The 13,722-nt window shown below is 36.2% G+C and overlaps 1 protein-coding gene across 1 annotated transcript in view; it reads left to right on the top strand.

Moving 5' to 3' along the window:
* Ppp1r3a (protein phosphatase 1 regulatory subunit 3A) overlaps positions 1 to 9,078 on the top strand; it is a 42,969-nt gene extending 33,891 nt beyond the window's left edge. The window contains exons 2-4 of the mRNA XM_048448979.3: positions 619 to 680; positions 776 to 900; positions 2,812 to 9,078. Of these exons, the coding sequence (XP_048304936.3) occupies positions 619 to 680; positions 776 to 900; positions 2,812 to 5,148 (2,524 nt within the window). The 3' untranslated portion in view covers positions 5,149 to 9,078. The remainder of the gene's footprint in view (positions 1 to 618; positions 681 to 775; positions 901 to 2,811) is intronic.
* The last annotated feature ends 4,644 nt before the right edge of the window (positions 9,079 to 13,722 follow it).

Raw genomic sequence — 13,722 nt, 5'->3', positions numbered from 1 at the left:
GTTATGTGTTAAGGTAGAGGAGACACTCTGAAGTCTCCTTTTTAAATTTTAAAATTTGCCAGTGACAATTCATGCGTGAAATTTTTGAACATAAATTTAGTTGCCTTTTAGGTTTTAGTGAGCTTATTTTATTTTTCTCTTCTAGATAGACAGTTACTGTTATAACAATAAAATTGAAAGATAAAAAGGATATAAAAGATAAATTTTGAAATGTTAGAAAAGAATTTTATAACATCAATGGAGAATCGATAATAAACTGTTGTCATTTAAACCAAAAAGGAAATACTCTAGATTTGAAAGGTTAAAAAACATAAAGTACAATACACATTTGCTTATCGTTTCAATCCAGGTATGATTTAGTAAGCCCAGCAAAATTTCATTTAGAAATATTTTTTTGCATAGATTATTTAAGTTTTTCTAAAATCGGTATTTATTGTTGTGTCCTTCTAAAAGATGTATTAAAAACTTAAATTTTTAAGTTTTATTTAAAATGACATACAGTAATACAAAATTATATACGGTTGTATGAACATTATTTGTGTTCTGCTAATTTTTCATTGTGTTGAACACTTTAAAACATGTAATTTCAGAACAAATGTCTGTTTTTCTAAATTTTAGCAATAAAGAAGAATCACTGCTAACATCTGAAGAAAACAAGCTTGAGAATTTGAAGTTCACAGGTAATATTTTTTTTAAATTAAACAAAATCTGTTTTTGTTATAGTCTGCCATGAAAATAATCTTACACTTAACAACCATTCATACTAACTTTTCAGATGCCTACATCCCAACAATCATTTGTTCTCTTGAGGACAAGGATGACTTGGGAGCCAGTCATCAAAATGTCGAAGGTATCAACAGGGAGCATGATGAACATAAGGAAGAAGAATTAGACTTGATGGTAAGTGTTCTGGTTGCCACGGTATTAGAGGAGATGCATTTATTTATGCTTCCAAGATGCTGCAATTCCTGTCTTTCAATGGCCTCAGCTAATCTCATTTGCAAATGTGAAAGCATACCCTCTGTCCTAGCATCTCTATCAAGCTGGAGCAACAAGGCACTTTGACTTCAGCACGTGGTTTCTGCTCTCTGTGGTGGTAAATTAATGACATTCATTTGCCATCTCTTTGCCACTGGCTCTGAGTAATAGTTTGTGGGAATTAGAAGCAAGGGGCACTAGCCTGGTGTGCACTTCTAATCTTTGTAACAAGTGTACACGTAGCATAAACTCATCTGTAAAATAAAAGGACTGGAATAGGAAATGGTTAAGGCCCTACCCAACTGACAACCCTATAATTCTTACGTTTATCAGTCTTTTGCTTTACTATTTCTTTCCAAGTAATAATCATAAAGCTTCTTATCGTGGTAAATATTAAATTGCTGAAGAAGAAGAAAATAACCAGTGCTTCCTAATTTTAAAACTGGTAAAAATTTAGTAGTCTACAATTTAGTATAGTATTTGTTAGTACAAATTTCACACTTGGTGAACATCAAATGTGTTCTGAAATTTGGAAGAACTGGTTTAGTTCACAGTCTTAACACATAATGAGAGGTAGAAGTAAATGAGTCACATAGCACATTTTCTCCTTATTGTATTCGGTTGGAGCTCACAGCATGGGGATACATGGATTCATAATCATCATAGATTAAAATGACATTTGCCTCTTCAAGTGTCAGTGCTGAAGCCAAAAAGAGCTAAAACTCTTTTCTTTCTCCACACATTACACCTCCACGGTAGGGATATGGCAACCCCACCACTGAAGTATGCAATTTATTGTGCTCCGACTTTAAGGCCCTACAAAGTTGTCACCCATTGTGAAAATTCTTACCAGCTGAAAGTTAACATCACCATTTTTTTTCAAACCACAGAATATAATGAAAGGCCCCTGGAAAATCACATACTTCACCAATACACCTCATTACCATGAGCGGCCTCAAATATAAAAGTTTGTTTAGAAGTTACTGAGAGTGTACGCCCAATAAATGAACAGGGAGCTGTAATTTAGATGCTAATTTGCTCCATGCTGATGTGACTGCATAAAACAATGAAGTTCCATAATAGATGGAAATACAACCAAATCTGTGGAACCCACAGGCATTGGCTTATAAGACAGCTGTGCAGTTGACAAGTAACATGAGCCTTATGTGAGAAGAAGGGGAAAACGTAAGATTTGCATATAATTATTGAGATCATGCAAATGTCAGTTATGAGGAGGAGAAAAAAAAACACAGGCATCTCACTGTTAAATCCTGACAGTTGGCATCACTGAAGAGCTCAAATACATTTGAGTACCAGTTGGCAGAGGGTCATTAAAACAGAATTTGCAGAGACATTAGCTCCCTCACTTTTCTTTGAGTGACGTTTTGCTATTAATAGTTTGCAGAGGCTTTGCAGAAAACATATTAATAAGAGAAACTGTAATGGGGGCACCTACAGCACATATAAATGTGGCAAGGGGCATCCAGGAAGCTGCTCTCTAATTGATTAGCATGGAGCTACCAATGTGTACATTCGAAGTGAGGAAAAACTGCAATGACAAGCAAGAATGGTTGAATAATACAATGTGATATTTGGAAGCTGAGAAGGAGAGTGATTAATTTGGGCCCCCTTTCCACTGATCTCACTCCCAGGTCATGTCTCACAAAGATCTTGCCCCAAACATGCAACTTCCAGAGTTTGTGTGAAATCCACAAATGAATGTAATCAAGGAAATCTACCCGATAATTACTTGAGCTAATAAAATCTAATTCACTTTTTACACATTTAAAAGGATTATATTGGCCTTATTTTTGTTGTTCTTTTTTTCATAAGATAAAGCAACGACTGATAACTTCCCGGGATGAAAAGAAGACATTTTCAACAGATCCAGTCAATTTCACATATAAAGCTGAGGGGTCAGAGGAGAAGCAAGATTACCATGGAATTCATGCTGACTTGTTCAGAAGACCTTTGTCTCCAAGTTTACCAGAAGAAATCCCCTTAAAGAAAGATTTCTATCACAGCAAACGCTATTCCACAGGAAGTGAATATGGTCATATATCTTCAGAGGAGATTCCTTCACATGTGGGAGAAATTGGGTCAGCACTGGGAGATGCTAGCTCTGATGAATTAGTGCAGCTGAGCCTATGCAGCAAGGAAGTCCTCGATGACAATGCCAACCCAGCCCATGGGAGTGACAAAGTGCAAACGGTATATTCCTCCAGTGACCAGCTAATGGCAGGCAGTCTTCAGAAGAAGGAAGCAGGAGTCAAGAAAACTGGAATGAAAGATTACAAGTATTCAAGAAGTGATTTCTATTTGGAGGCATCCACAAATCTGGAAGAATCAAATGGATCTTCAAAAGATGATTATACCAAGGGCAATGCTGCAGAGGAGCAGAACACATGCTTAGGCGTTAATGAAAATGAAAGTACGAATTTTCAGTCAATATTCCAGAACCAAGAGAGACAAACGGGGCATCCCAAAATACACACTGAAGGGACTAAAGAGAATAACAAAGAATTAGCCATGCTACTAAGCCAAGGCACTACAACTACTCCCTGGACAGTGACAGTAGATCCCTCTCCTTTGACAAAAAGAAAAGTGAATTGGAGAGAAGCTGGCAAAGGTACCAATTTAGAGCCAAGAGCTTCTCATCTTGGTTCACCAAGAAATGGCAATATTCTGATGGATGATTATCTTTTTCAAGGTGAAAGGGGAAAATCAGATGCTGGTAATCCGGAAGATCAGCATATGAATACACAGCATGAAAAAAAATGGAATGTTCTGGAAAGTCAGCCAGAAACAAGAGGAATTGAAACAAATATAACCAAGCAGATCAGAGAAGAAGCAGAGTGTAGAGACGTGTGGGAAAAAAGAGACGACATGAGAGGTCTGAAAGCTCCTCCTGCAGAACAATTGCTTACCTGCCAGGAGACAGAGGGCTATGAACTGTCTTCTCCAGCTCATCATGGTGTTACTGAGAAAGCACAAGCACTCACAGCTTTTATAATTAAGACAACGTTAGAAAGTACTCCAGAAAGCATGTCTGCTAGAGGAAAGGCAATAATTGCTAAGCTACCTCAAGAGACAGCGCGAAGTGACAGGCCCATCGAGGCAAAAGAAACAGCGTTTGATCCACATGAAGGCAGAGAGGATGATTCACATTATACCCTTTGTCATGGAGATCCAGCCGGTGTAATCCATGTCAATGATTTTGAAAAAGAATCCCATTCAGCTATTTGTAATGTATCTGGAGATGAAAGGGAGAAGGAGGCAACCACATCACCACGCAATCCTAGGAAGACACATGACAGGCAACAATGTGGAATTGGAATTGTAACATCTCCGGACGAACCTTCACAGGTCATTACAGGCAATCAAAAAGCTCCGTCAGACCTGGATTTACATTTGGGAGTGTTCCCAAGAGACAAAGCAATATTCCTGGAAAATAAAGGTCTCGGGCTGCTTCAAGAATCAACACAGAGAACAGACTTCGATGCTGTTCATTCTGCGTTTATTTCAGACAGGGTCAGCACTTCTCAGAGCAGCCCTCAAGTTCACAGACGCCAGTTGAAACCTTCAGAGTCCTCTTCTGGATGGCCAGTTACTGAAGAGAAAGCCGTTACAAGCACAATACTCCAGTCTTTCCCTACCAAATCAGAATATACTTGCCACCCAGAAAGTGAGATCCTGGGCCAAGCCATGTCTAAATCTGACGATGTTTCCAAAAGTTCGGAAATAATAGAATCAGGCAGAGGAAGAGAAAGGCATGTGGGTCGGATTCTCCAACAAAAAGAAGGTAAAAGCTTGGAAAAATCCCAAGGCCCAATGATTTTCATCAGTGAACCTCTTGAGAATCTGGAGGAGGCAAGGTCTGACATTGAAAAAGTGATGTGTTTTGGAAAGTCACAAAGCCATTCAGATGACAAAGGGTCAGAGAGCCCTGCTTCTGCTACTCTTTCTGACCAGAAAGTCCAAGCTCAGGTTACAGAGTCTCTGCTCTCTGCATACATCAACTCTAAAATACCTTATTTTCTTTTGTTTCTGATATTTCTAGTGACTATCTACTACTATGACTTAATGATTGGCTTGGCATTCTACATTTTTTCCTTGTACTGGTTATACTGGGAAAAGGGAAGGCAAAGAGAGTCGGTCAAAAAGAAGTGAGGTTGACACAATGACTGTTCTCTCTTGAATTATAAGCTATTCTCTTGAATGATAAGCTATTTAGTCCCAAACATTTGGGTTTCCGAGAGAGACTATTCATTGTTCAAAGAGTCAGCGCAGTTTTTCTCTTGAAGGAACATTTAAAAAGGAATGCGTATGAAGTTTGCTCCTTCATATAAGTAATTATTCTATATAGGACCATTATGCTTGGATCATTAAACACCTATATGAATATGAGATCTGAAGCACGTCAAGTTGAAATTAGGTACAGCTGTTGCTCCTTAGCAGGCTGTGGAGTCGCAATGCTTCATATCTCTTCACTACTTAAAGTGCTATTTCTTGGATTCATTTCTTTCACAGTAAAGCTTTGGATATTTTTTTTCCTTGAAAGCACTTTCTTTCCCCCTATGATTTTAAAAATAGATAAAACACAGACAATAGCAGAGAATTTTTTTTCTTTTAGCCCTTAGAAGTAACCACGAAATTTTCATTTAGCATCGTGTCATTTATCAGCACATATTTATAGATCAAATACTGAAATTTCTATTTTATACCTTCAAGAACATGCCCATGTATGATACAATATAAAAACTGAAGATGGAAACCTGTATTATGCACACTCACATTGTGCTTCATATGCATAGTCTTGTATCTCTTTACACCTACAATGGCAGGGTGTTTATGAAACAAATTTGACCAATACTTTTGTATCAAATTGAAAATTTTCATGCAACTCTACAAATTTTGTGGGTAGCAACATTTTTCAATTGAAAGGGTAGACTAAAACACAGTTAAGAATTTCAGTTTTGAGTAGTGTCCAGACATGAAAACTAAAACCTGTGAGCGTCGTGTTTGGTCTATTTTGTACCTAGAGAGCAGAAGCTTTCAACCTGTAGGTTGTGACTTATTAGGGGTTTCAAATCAGATATCCTGCAAGTCAGATACTTACATTATGATTCATGACAGTAGCAAAGTTAGTTACAAAGTATCAACAAAATAATTTTATGGTCGGGGGTCACCACAACATGAGGAACCGTACTAAAGGTCACAAGAAAAGGAAGATTGAGAATCACAGCTTTAAAGCATAAAGGCTCAAATGGCAATAATAAAATAGATAATAGAATGGTTTGCTCTTTATGATAGTTCTTTTGTTTTTAACTTAGTTGTTAATTTTTAAATAATGAGGTGAAGAATTATACCCAGTGTGCATGAACAGAACAAACACCTTGTCTTGGCTGATCCTCATTGTGTGATCTTTAAGCTGTGAGCTGATGATTCAAAACTGAAAGCAGGAAATATAGATATATCTGGAATCACACTGGAAAATAAGTGAACATCAAGTATGGCAGTGGTCTGGACCACTGTAATTATGGGTAAGACTGTGAAATAATAGAATTTTTTGATGATGATACTGCCAAGAATCATATACAATTATTTTCAGCAATTTTTGGATGACTGTAATATACAAGGCACTGTGTGCTCTATTCTGTGACAGTCCTTTGATACAATGAGTATATATGGATCCCTTTATATAGCAAAATAATATATTTTAACTTGCTTGTCACATAGAGCGAGCCTATTTAAATGGTCATCTTTTATGAGAATTTTTTCAAGGAATCTTTAATTGAAAATGGTATTTATACTTATAATGATAAACTTATGTATCATTTCATCTTAGAAATATGCATTTATGAGAAAATAAAAATATTTTTAAATGACTTTCATCTGATACTTAGAGATTTGTTTAATTTTCTTTATGTCCACAATTATTTCTCAATCTTACAATCGCATGCTATTCTTAAGTCCTCTTGAAAATGACTGACTGGCTTTAACTCTTTAGGTGATCAAATACAAACATCCTGAAGTAGAATGGAGGTCAAATATTTGATTTTTTTTCAGAAGCATATTTTCATTAAATACAAGTGGAATTTCTTTAAGCAGTCCTTAGAAATTATCTCTAAAATTGTTGCCATCATATTTTGTTGTCAGGACTCAGCTGGAGCTAAAGTTAGCATTCCTTCAGAGCCTTTTGACTTAGAGTTTCTTAAGTCTAAGTTTTAAGAGTTTTAGTAAATATATCATTTCTCTTTGATGTGACGAACACTATTACTTTATGAGTACAGGTGCTCAAACTGAAATTCTTCTCTAAAATGATCAGTGCGACTTCTTTTATCAATTTTATTTGATTTTTGGTAACATTAACTCACAAACCATTCTCATGCATTTGTAATAAAACAGGAACAAGAGTCAAAAGATTTTAAAGGCTGGTTTGAACTGAGTCTTCAAACGTTATGTATGAGGAACTTGAAATAAAGTCACAAGAACATATAAAGGGATTGTTGTATGGCGAGGTACAGCTCAGCCGTCTCTTTTGTTCACTTCTCTATGCTGAGTAAGAAGAGTAGGCAGCAGAAAGAACTCGTGGCCTCTGCTAAGAAGGGTGTGGCAATGGACCATGTTGGTAAATGCCATTTTTAATGCATAACTGCGTGCTCCATATCTCACCAACATTGACTTCAGGCATAATGAGGACACGGCAGGGTAATTAGCAGTGAGGAACTTTACTTATCCCATTCTCATTTTGAATAAGAAGTTTGAGATAATCATATCACCTTTTATCATGATGGACTTCTCACTCTTAGACATGAAGCCCTGAAAATTAATTGACAAATGTAGGAAGTATAAGTAATAACTGCCCCTCCCCTTTAAGAAATCTGACTTCTCTAAGCTACATAGAATTCTCAGCCATGATTAAGTGAATCCGTCGATGATATTAATCTTCAGAGGAATGTTAGGCTAATGGAAAAATATATATCTGAGAAGGTCTAATATGTCAGCAGGAAAGTTTGCCAAGGACTATCTATGTTTATCTATATTTAAATATTTTTCAATATTTTGTCAAAACAGGAAATTCTTATACCCCATCTTACACCAGTATTCTGGTTAAATGGAAAAATTTTAAATGACCAGACCTAATAGGGGAAAATTAGTAAGATATTTTGTCTCTCTGCAATAGTATTCATGGAGGATTTTAATTTTTTTTTTGCAGAAACGAATTTTATTTCATGCTCAAAACCTTTTTTCTTTATCAAGTTTCCTTTTATATATGAATAAAATAAACACTAAATAAATGAAATAGGTCTCATAAAATTATAGGCGGTTGGTAGTGATCTCCTTTATGATAATAGGTTTTTCCTTTTACATGTCTTTTGAGTGTTTCTGGAAATTGGATTTTACAATAGGACCTCCTTTTGGTGTTATCCTGTCTTAACCAGTTCCTGTGGAACTGAAGAAGATCCATTTTAACTCTACAAGATGTAAAATGACAGGTCATGCTTGCCAGGTACCTCTCGGGCTGTGTATCTCTGAAGAGAGAAGCTAAAAAGGCTACTATTATATTTCTGATTAATCATGGTTGCTTTTATATATTTTTTGGAAATTTTATAATAAAAATATTGTCAACACAACTTAATTTTCCTCATTTAAAACATATTTAGTCATGAATATGATGTTTCTATCACATATATCAAACTTTTAAAATTATGAATTAAATTTTAATGAAGCTTCCAGCCTACCTTTGCATATGCATGTATTTTACAATAAATTGTTCTATTGTGGTTTGCTGAAACCTTATTAAACAACAACTATTTAAAAAGTATAAGATTTTTATTTTATAACATTTTAATATTTTCAAATGCATAAATAGGACATTGGTTTTTCGAAAGTAAGACAATACATTGTGCAAAATTTAATGAAAGTTTCCCCAAGTCTTTTTCTACGATATTCAATTCTTGCAAATTGCTAGAAAATAAAGTAAGAGGTGAACAGGGTAAAAGATTATGGAGTCATTTTGATTTGGCTGTGGTGCCTCCAATATCTGATTTTACAATAGCCTGTGATATATAATTAAATTACTTCTCTTGGTTGAAATTGGTGCAGATTTTTTATTTCATTGCTCTTATAACTCAGCTGTCCTTACTGTCCCTTCCCAAAGTTCCCTTGCTAACTGAACAAATCAAATTAGTTCTCTTACTTATGTGTACACTCTGCCTAGACAAAAAGGCTATACTTCTCTCCTTTTCCTGTTTAGTGCTGCAAAATTTCTTCGCATAATTTAAGTCCCATCCTTTCTGTCATATCTCCTCTCTTAGTTTATAAGATTGTTTTAAAATTTCTTTCTACGTTATCCTTGCCCTTGCCTGCACCTGTCATTTGGCTGTCCCAACCGAACTGACTATAAGTTTTGGAAACAAACAAAGATTTTCTCTTTCTTCCGGTTATCCTACACGGTCTAGTTTGCAGGGAGACTGAGCCAATACTGGTCACAATGATGAATCTTCCTCTTGTTTCCTGCTATATAATTAAAACTTCCAAACTTCCTTAATTTGTAGTTGGGATGATTAAATATCTGAAGATAATGTCAAAAAGGCAAAGAGAATGTGGAGATGCAAGATTGAATGGTGTGTTGAGTTCGGGATATGGAAGAAGGAAAATGGCCTTATCTTCACATTTCTCTTAACAATGTCATCTATTTTCCATCTTAAGAATTTCTTTCTCGTCAGTTGGTGTTGGTGCATGCCTTTAAGCCCCGCACTCAGGAAGCAGAGGAAGACCCGTCTATGTGAGTTTGAGGCCAGGCTGGTCTACAGAGTGAGCTCCAGAACAGCCAGGACTGTTTCACAGAGAAACCCTGTCTTGAGAACAAGATTCTTTCTCATACATAAACCATCCCTGTCATTTTATTTCATGAAAAATAGCTAAATTATTCTTAATTTGGGGGAAATAACGCATTACTTACTTGACTGGCTAAGGTGGAAATTAAAAGAACACAGAATGCTGTCAGAGAGAGTGACCCATGGTTTGAAATCAGCAAACATCACAAGGTATAAAGTGCAAGAAACCCAATCTGCCCAGCTGCTGCCATGCCCTTTGAAAATGGCTGATCTCTCCACTCCACACCTGTTCTGCATGTCAACCTTCAGGGTAAGTAAACAGAACTTGGAATAGAAAACAGTCTGTGTATTTTTAAGAGGAAAAAGTGTTTGCCTAACTAACGTATAAGAGAGACTCTGAAAGCACACGAAAATAAAACGTATACCAAGGCAGTAACCTACAAATATTTCATATGGTGATGTATGTAATATCCAAAAGTTTATTTTTCATCAAGTAGACAAAAGGTATTATAAATATATACTTATTGTCGATGTTTAGGCCAAAGAAAAGCACTGTGCAGGCAGGGAGTGCAATAGCTTTTTATGTAACATTTCAAGTTCAATGGGAATTGGTCACTTAAGATTGGAGGAAAAGCCAGACACACTCTACTCTGTTTTAGAATTCATTAATATCTTGTATTAATTGAATTGGTTTGGATGGAAATCAATTTAAAATTCAAAAGAAACTCTCTATAAAAGATAATATCAAACAACCACCTAGATGGCTCTTAAGAATCATAAGAAGCTGGAAGCTCTCTATGAAAATACCTAAATATACTGTAATGTACTTTAAGAATTACATGTATAATGTATGAACAAAAGAGTTTATGTTTAGTAAGAAAAATAGATGAAAACATTACACATTTGAATCACTTTATATATTCTAATATGATGTATTGTTTTACTACACAATAGAAAATTCTCAATTAATAAACTCATTCTTGGGAATTATAGGTAGAAGCCACTAGTTCGTTCCCAACGACCCAGACCCAAAATCATCACAAAGAAACTAAATTATTTACAACACTTCTTGGTATATTAGCTCAGGCTTCTTATTAACTAAGTCTTACATCTTTAATTAAGCCACTTTATTATTTTGTATTTTACCATGAGGCCTGTGGCTTACCTGAAAGGTTCCTGGAAACCTGGCTCCTTTGGTGACTACATGGTGTCTCTCTGACTCCACCTACTCTCTCTCTGTTCATATTTCAGATTTCCTGCCTGACTATATTCTGCCCTGCCATAGACCCAAATCTCATTCTCTATTAACCAATGGTAATAAAACTTATTCATAGTATAAAGAGGGGATTTTGACATCAGTGAACAAAAATTATCACCATTTCTTGAGTGAAGTGGATCCTGAGTTTGAGCTAAAGAAAGGACTCAAGATTAAGGTTCTTTGTTTTTTTTCCCTCACAGGCATTAGTGGAAATATTCTAAATGTACCTCACACACTTTGGAAGTTGTGAAGAAAAGTCAGAAATAAAGGTAAAAATTCAGCATAAGAAGTAACACCTAAAAGGACTGCTCAGTCCCTCTCATAACTTCTTTCCAGCAATAGGTCATCTCTTTGACACCATAAGAAATCAAAGAAATCACAAGACCTACTAAATGCCTTCTTACAATGAACTTTAGCATACTTACAATACATAGAATAACCAAGATGAGGAACAAATACCAATATCCATCTAAACTTTAAAAACCAATATCAAATTATAAAATGAACCTAAAATAAAACAAATGAAAACTAAATTCAAGCGCAAAATTCAAGCAAATGAACTTGGAGAGTGGGTGTGACTAACAAAGTGTCACGTGAGCATGAAGAGAAGTTTCTAACACAAACATTTATCACTTGACATCCCTGTCTTCAGGGTCAGAGTCAACAATTACCACTCGTCAGACCCTGGTGAGCCAGGAAAATACAGCAACATTTTTGTAGATTCAATTGACCAGAGGAGGGAAACACAGTTTTTTAACAGAAGTTGCTGTTCAAAGTATGTCAATATCATTTATAAACTGATAAACAGACAATAATGATTGCATCATGAAGCAACATATTCTATCCTATTTATAGGTCTTAAGCCATCATCTTTCAATGATCCAAGATACCCAAAGTGGAATAAAAATGAAGAAACTTTTGAGAACATTGCGAATGTTGGCCATTGTCTTTGCTATACTAATCACAAACTTATAGTCGTTTATGTTGCTGGAAGCTTTATTATGCATATAATTCTTCCCACCTCTATAAATAGGAACAAAAATTGAGGCAATATAACTAGATCATATTACTAAGACACAACAATTGAAATTAAAAGAGACTACCAAAGTAACAAAATAGATGACAATATAAACAACCTGAGATGCTTGCTATAGTATGAAGAGAGAAAGATGGTGCGGGAGAATTGTCTGTATTCTGTCAATCATGTTTTAAATAAACACTGATTGGCCAGGCAGGAGGTGTAGGCAGGAAACCAGACAGGAAGTGGAAATGATGCAAGGAGAGCAGGAGAATTCTGGGGAGGAGGAAATTGAATCCTCCCACTCCTGCCCAGATCAAGGAAGCAGCAGGATGTGAGCTGCCCCACTGAAAAAGGTACTGAGCCACATGGCTAAAATAGATAAAAAAAAATGGGTTAATCAAGATGTGAGAGTTAGCCAGTAAGAAACCTGACCTAATGGGCCAATCAGCTTTATAACTTACAGAGATCTGTGTGTGATTTTTCTCTGGGACTAAACAGCTGGGGGGCCAGGCAGGACAGAAATCCGAACAAGCTGGCCCAACATGTTACAGAAAGATATTTGAGGGCCAGGAGAGTTTCATGACATCTCATATTGGCCTTTGAAGGATTGTAAGTACAACTGGGGTAAGACTGAAAGGAAGACTGAAAGCGGGTTGTTTTCCTACAAGTAAGCTTGATGGTTGTTTGTTAGTCTTATACAAAAGCTATTATAGTTAGTGAGGGCCAAAGAATATGTTATGTTAGTCAACAACTAGCATAGCTATCTAAAAGCCCTTTGGTCCTCCACTGTTTCAACAGCTTTATCCATACAAGAGATAGAGAAACAGTTTCCTAAAACTGTTTTCTCTATCTTGATTTCAAAAATAGCATTAGTACTACTCTCAGGTACTCTAAAAATGGTCTGTTTTTGGAGATACAAAGACTATGGTATTGAAAAATTGGACACCATGAATTTTTTAATTGTTTTAAAAATTCATTTACTTTTATATCTATGAGTGTTTTGCCTACATGTATGTCTATGCACCAAACATGTGCCTGGTGTATATGTGATGTAGGTGGGTCTTCTGTATTTCTGTTGCTTTCATTGGTTAATTAATAAAGAAACAGATTGGCCTGATAGATCATGCCATAGGTGGGTGGAGTAGACAGAAAAGAATGCTGGGAGAAAGAAGCAGAGTCAGGGAGAGGCAGAGAGCTGCCCGCCATGAAGCTGCCAGGTCAGACATGCTGAATCTTTTCCGGTAAGCCACAACCTCGTGGTGAGATACAGATTATTAGATATGGGCTGAATCAAGATGTGAGAGTTAGCCAATAAGAGGCGAGAACTAATGAGCCAGGCAGTGTTTGAAAGAATACAGTTTCTGTGTAATTATTTCGGGTGCAAAGCTAGCTGTGTGGGAGCCGGGCAGGACGAAAAACAGCCTGCTGCTCCTTCTACAACAACATATATGGAGGACAGAAAAGGTCATCAGAGTCTTTGGTACTGAAGTTGCAGACAGTTATGAACTGTCATGTGGGTATTGGGAATAGAACCTGGGTATTCTGGAAAAGCAGTCAGTGCTCTCAAATACTGAGCCATCTCTCCCTCCACCACTTTTATTATTATTATTATTATTATTATT

The sequence above is a fragment of the Myodes glareolus genome, chromosome 25 (genome assembly GCF_982192425.1).
Source record: "Myodes glareolus chromosome 25, mMyoGla1.1, whole genome shotgun sequence".
Classification (NCBI taxonomy): Eukaryota; Metazoa; Chordata; class Mammalia; order Rodentia; family Cricetidae; genus Myodes; species Myodes glareolus.
The sequence above is the reverse complement of the archived record's forward strand: the minus strand, read 5'-3'. Positions and strand labels throughout refer to the sequence as shown.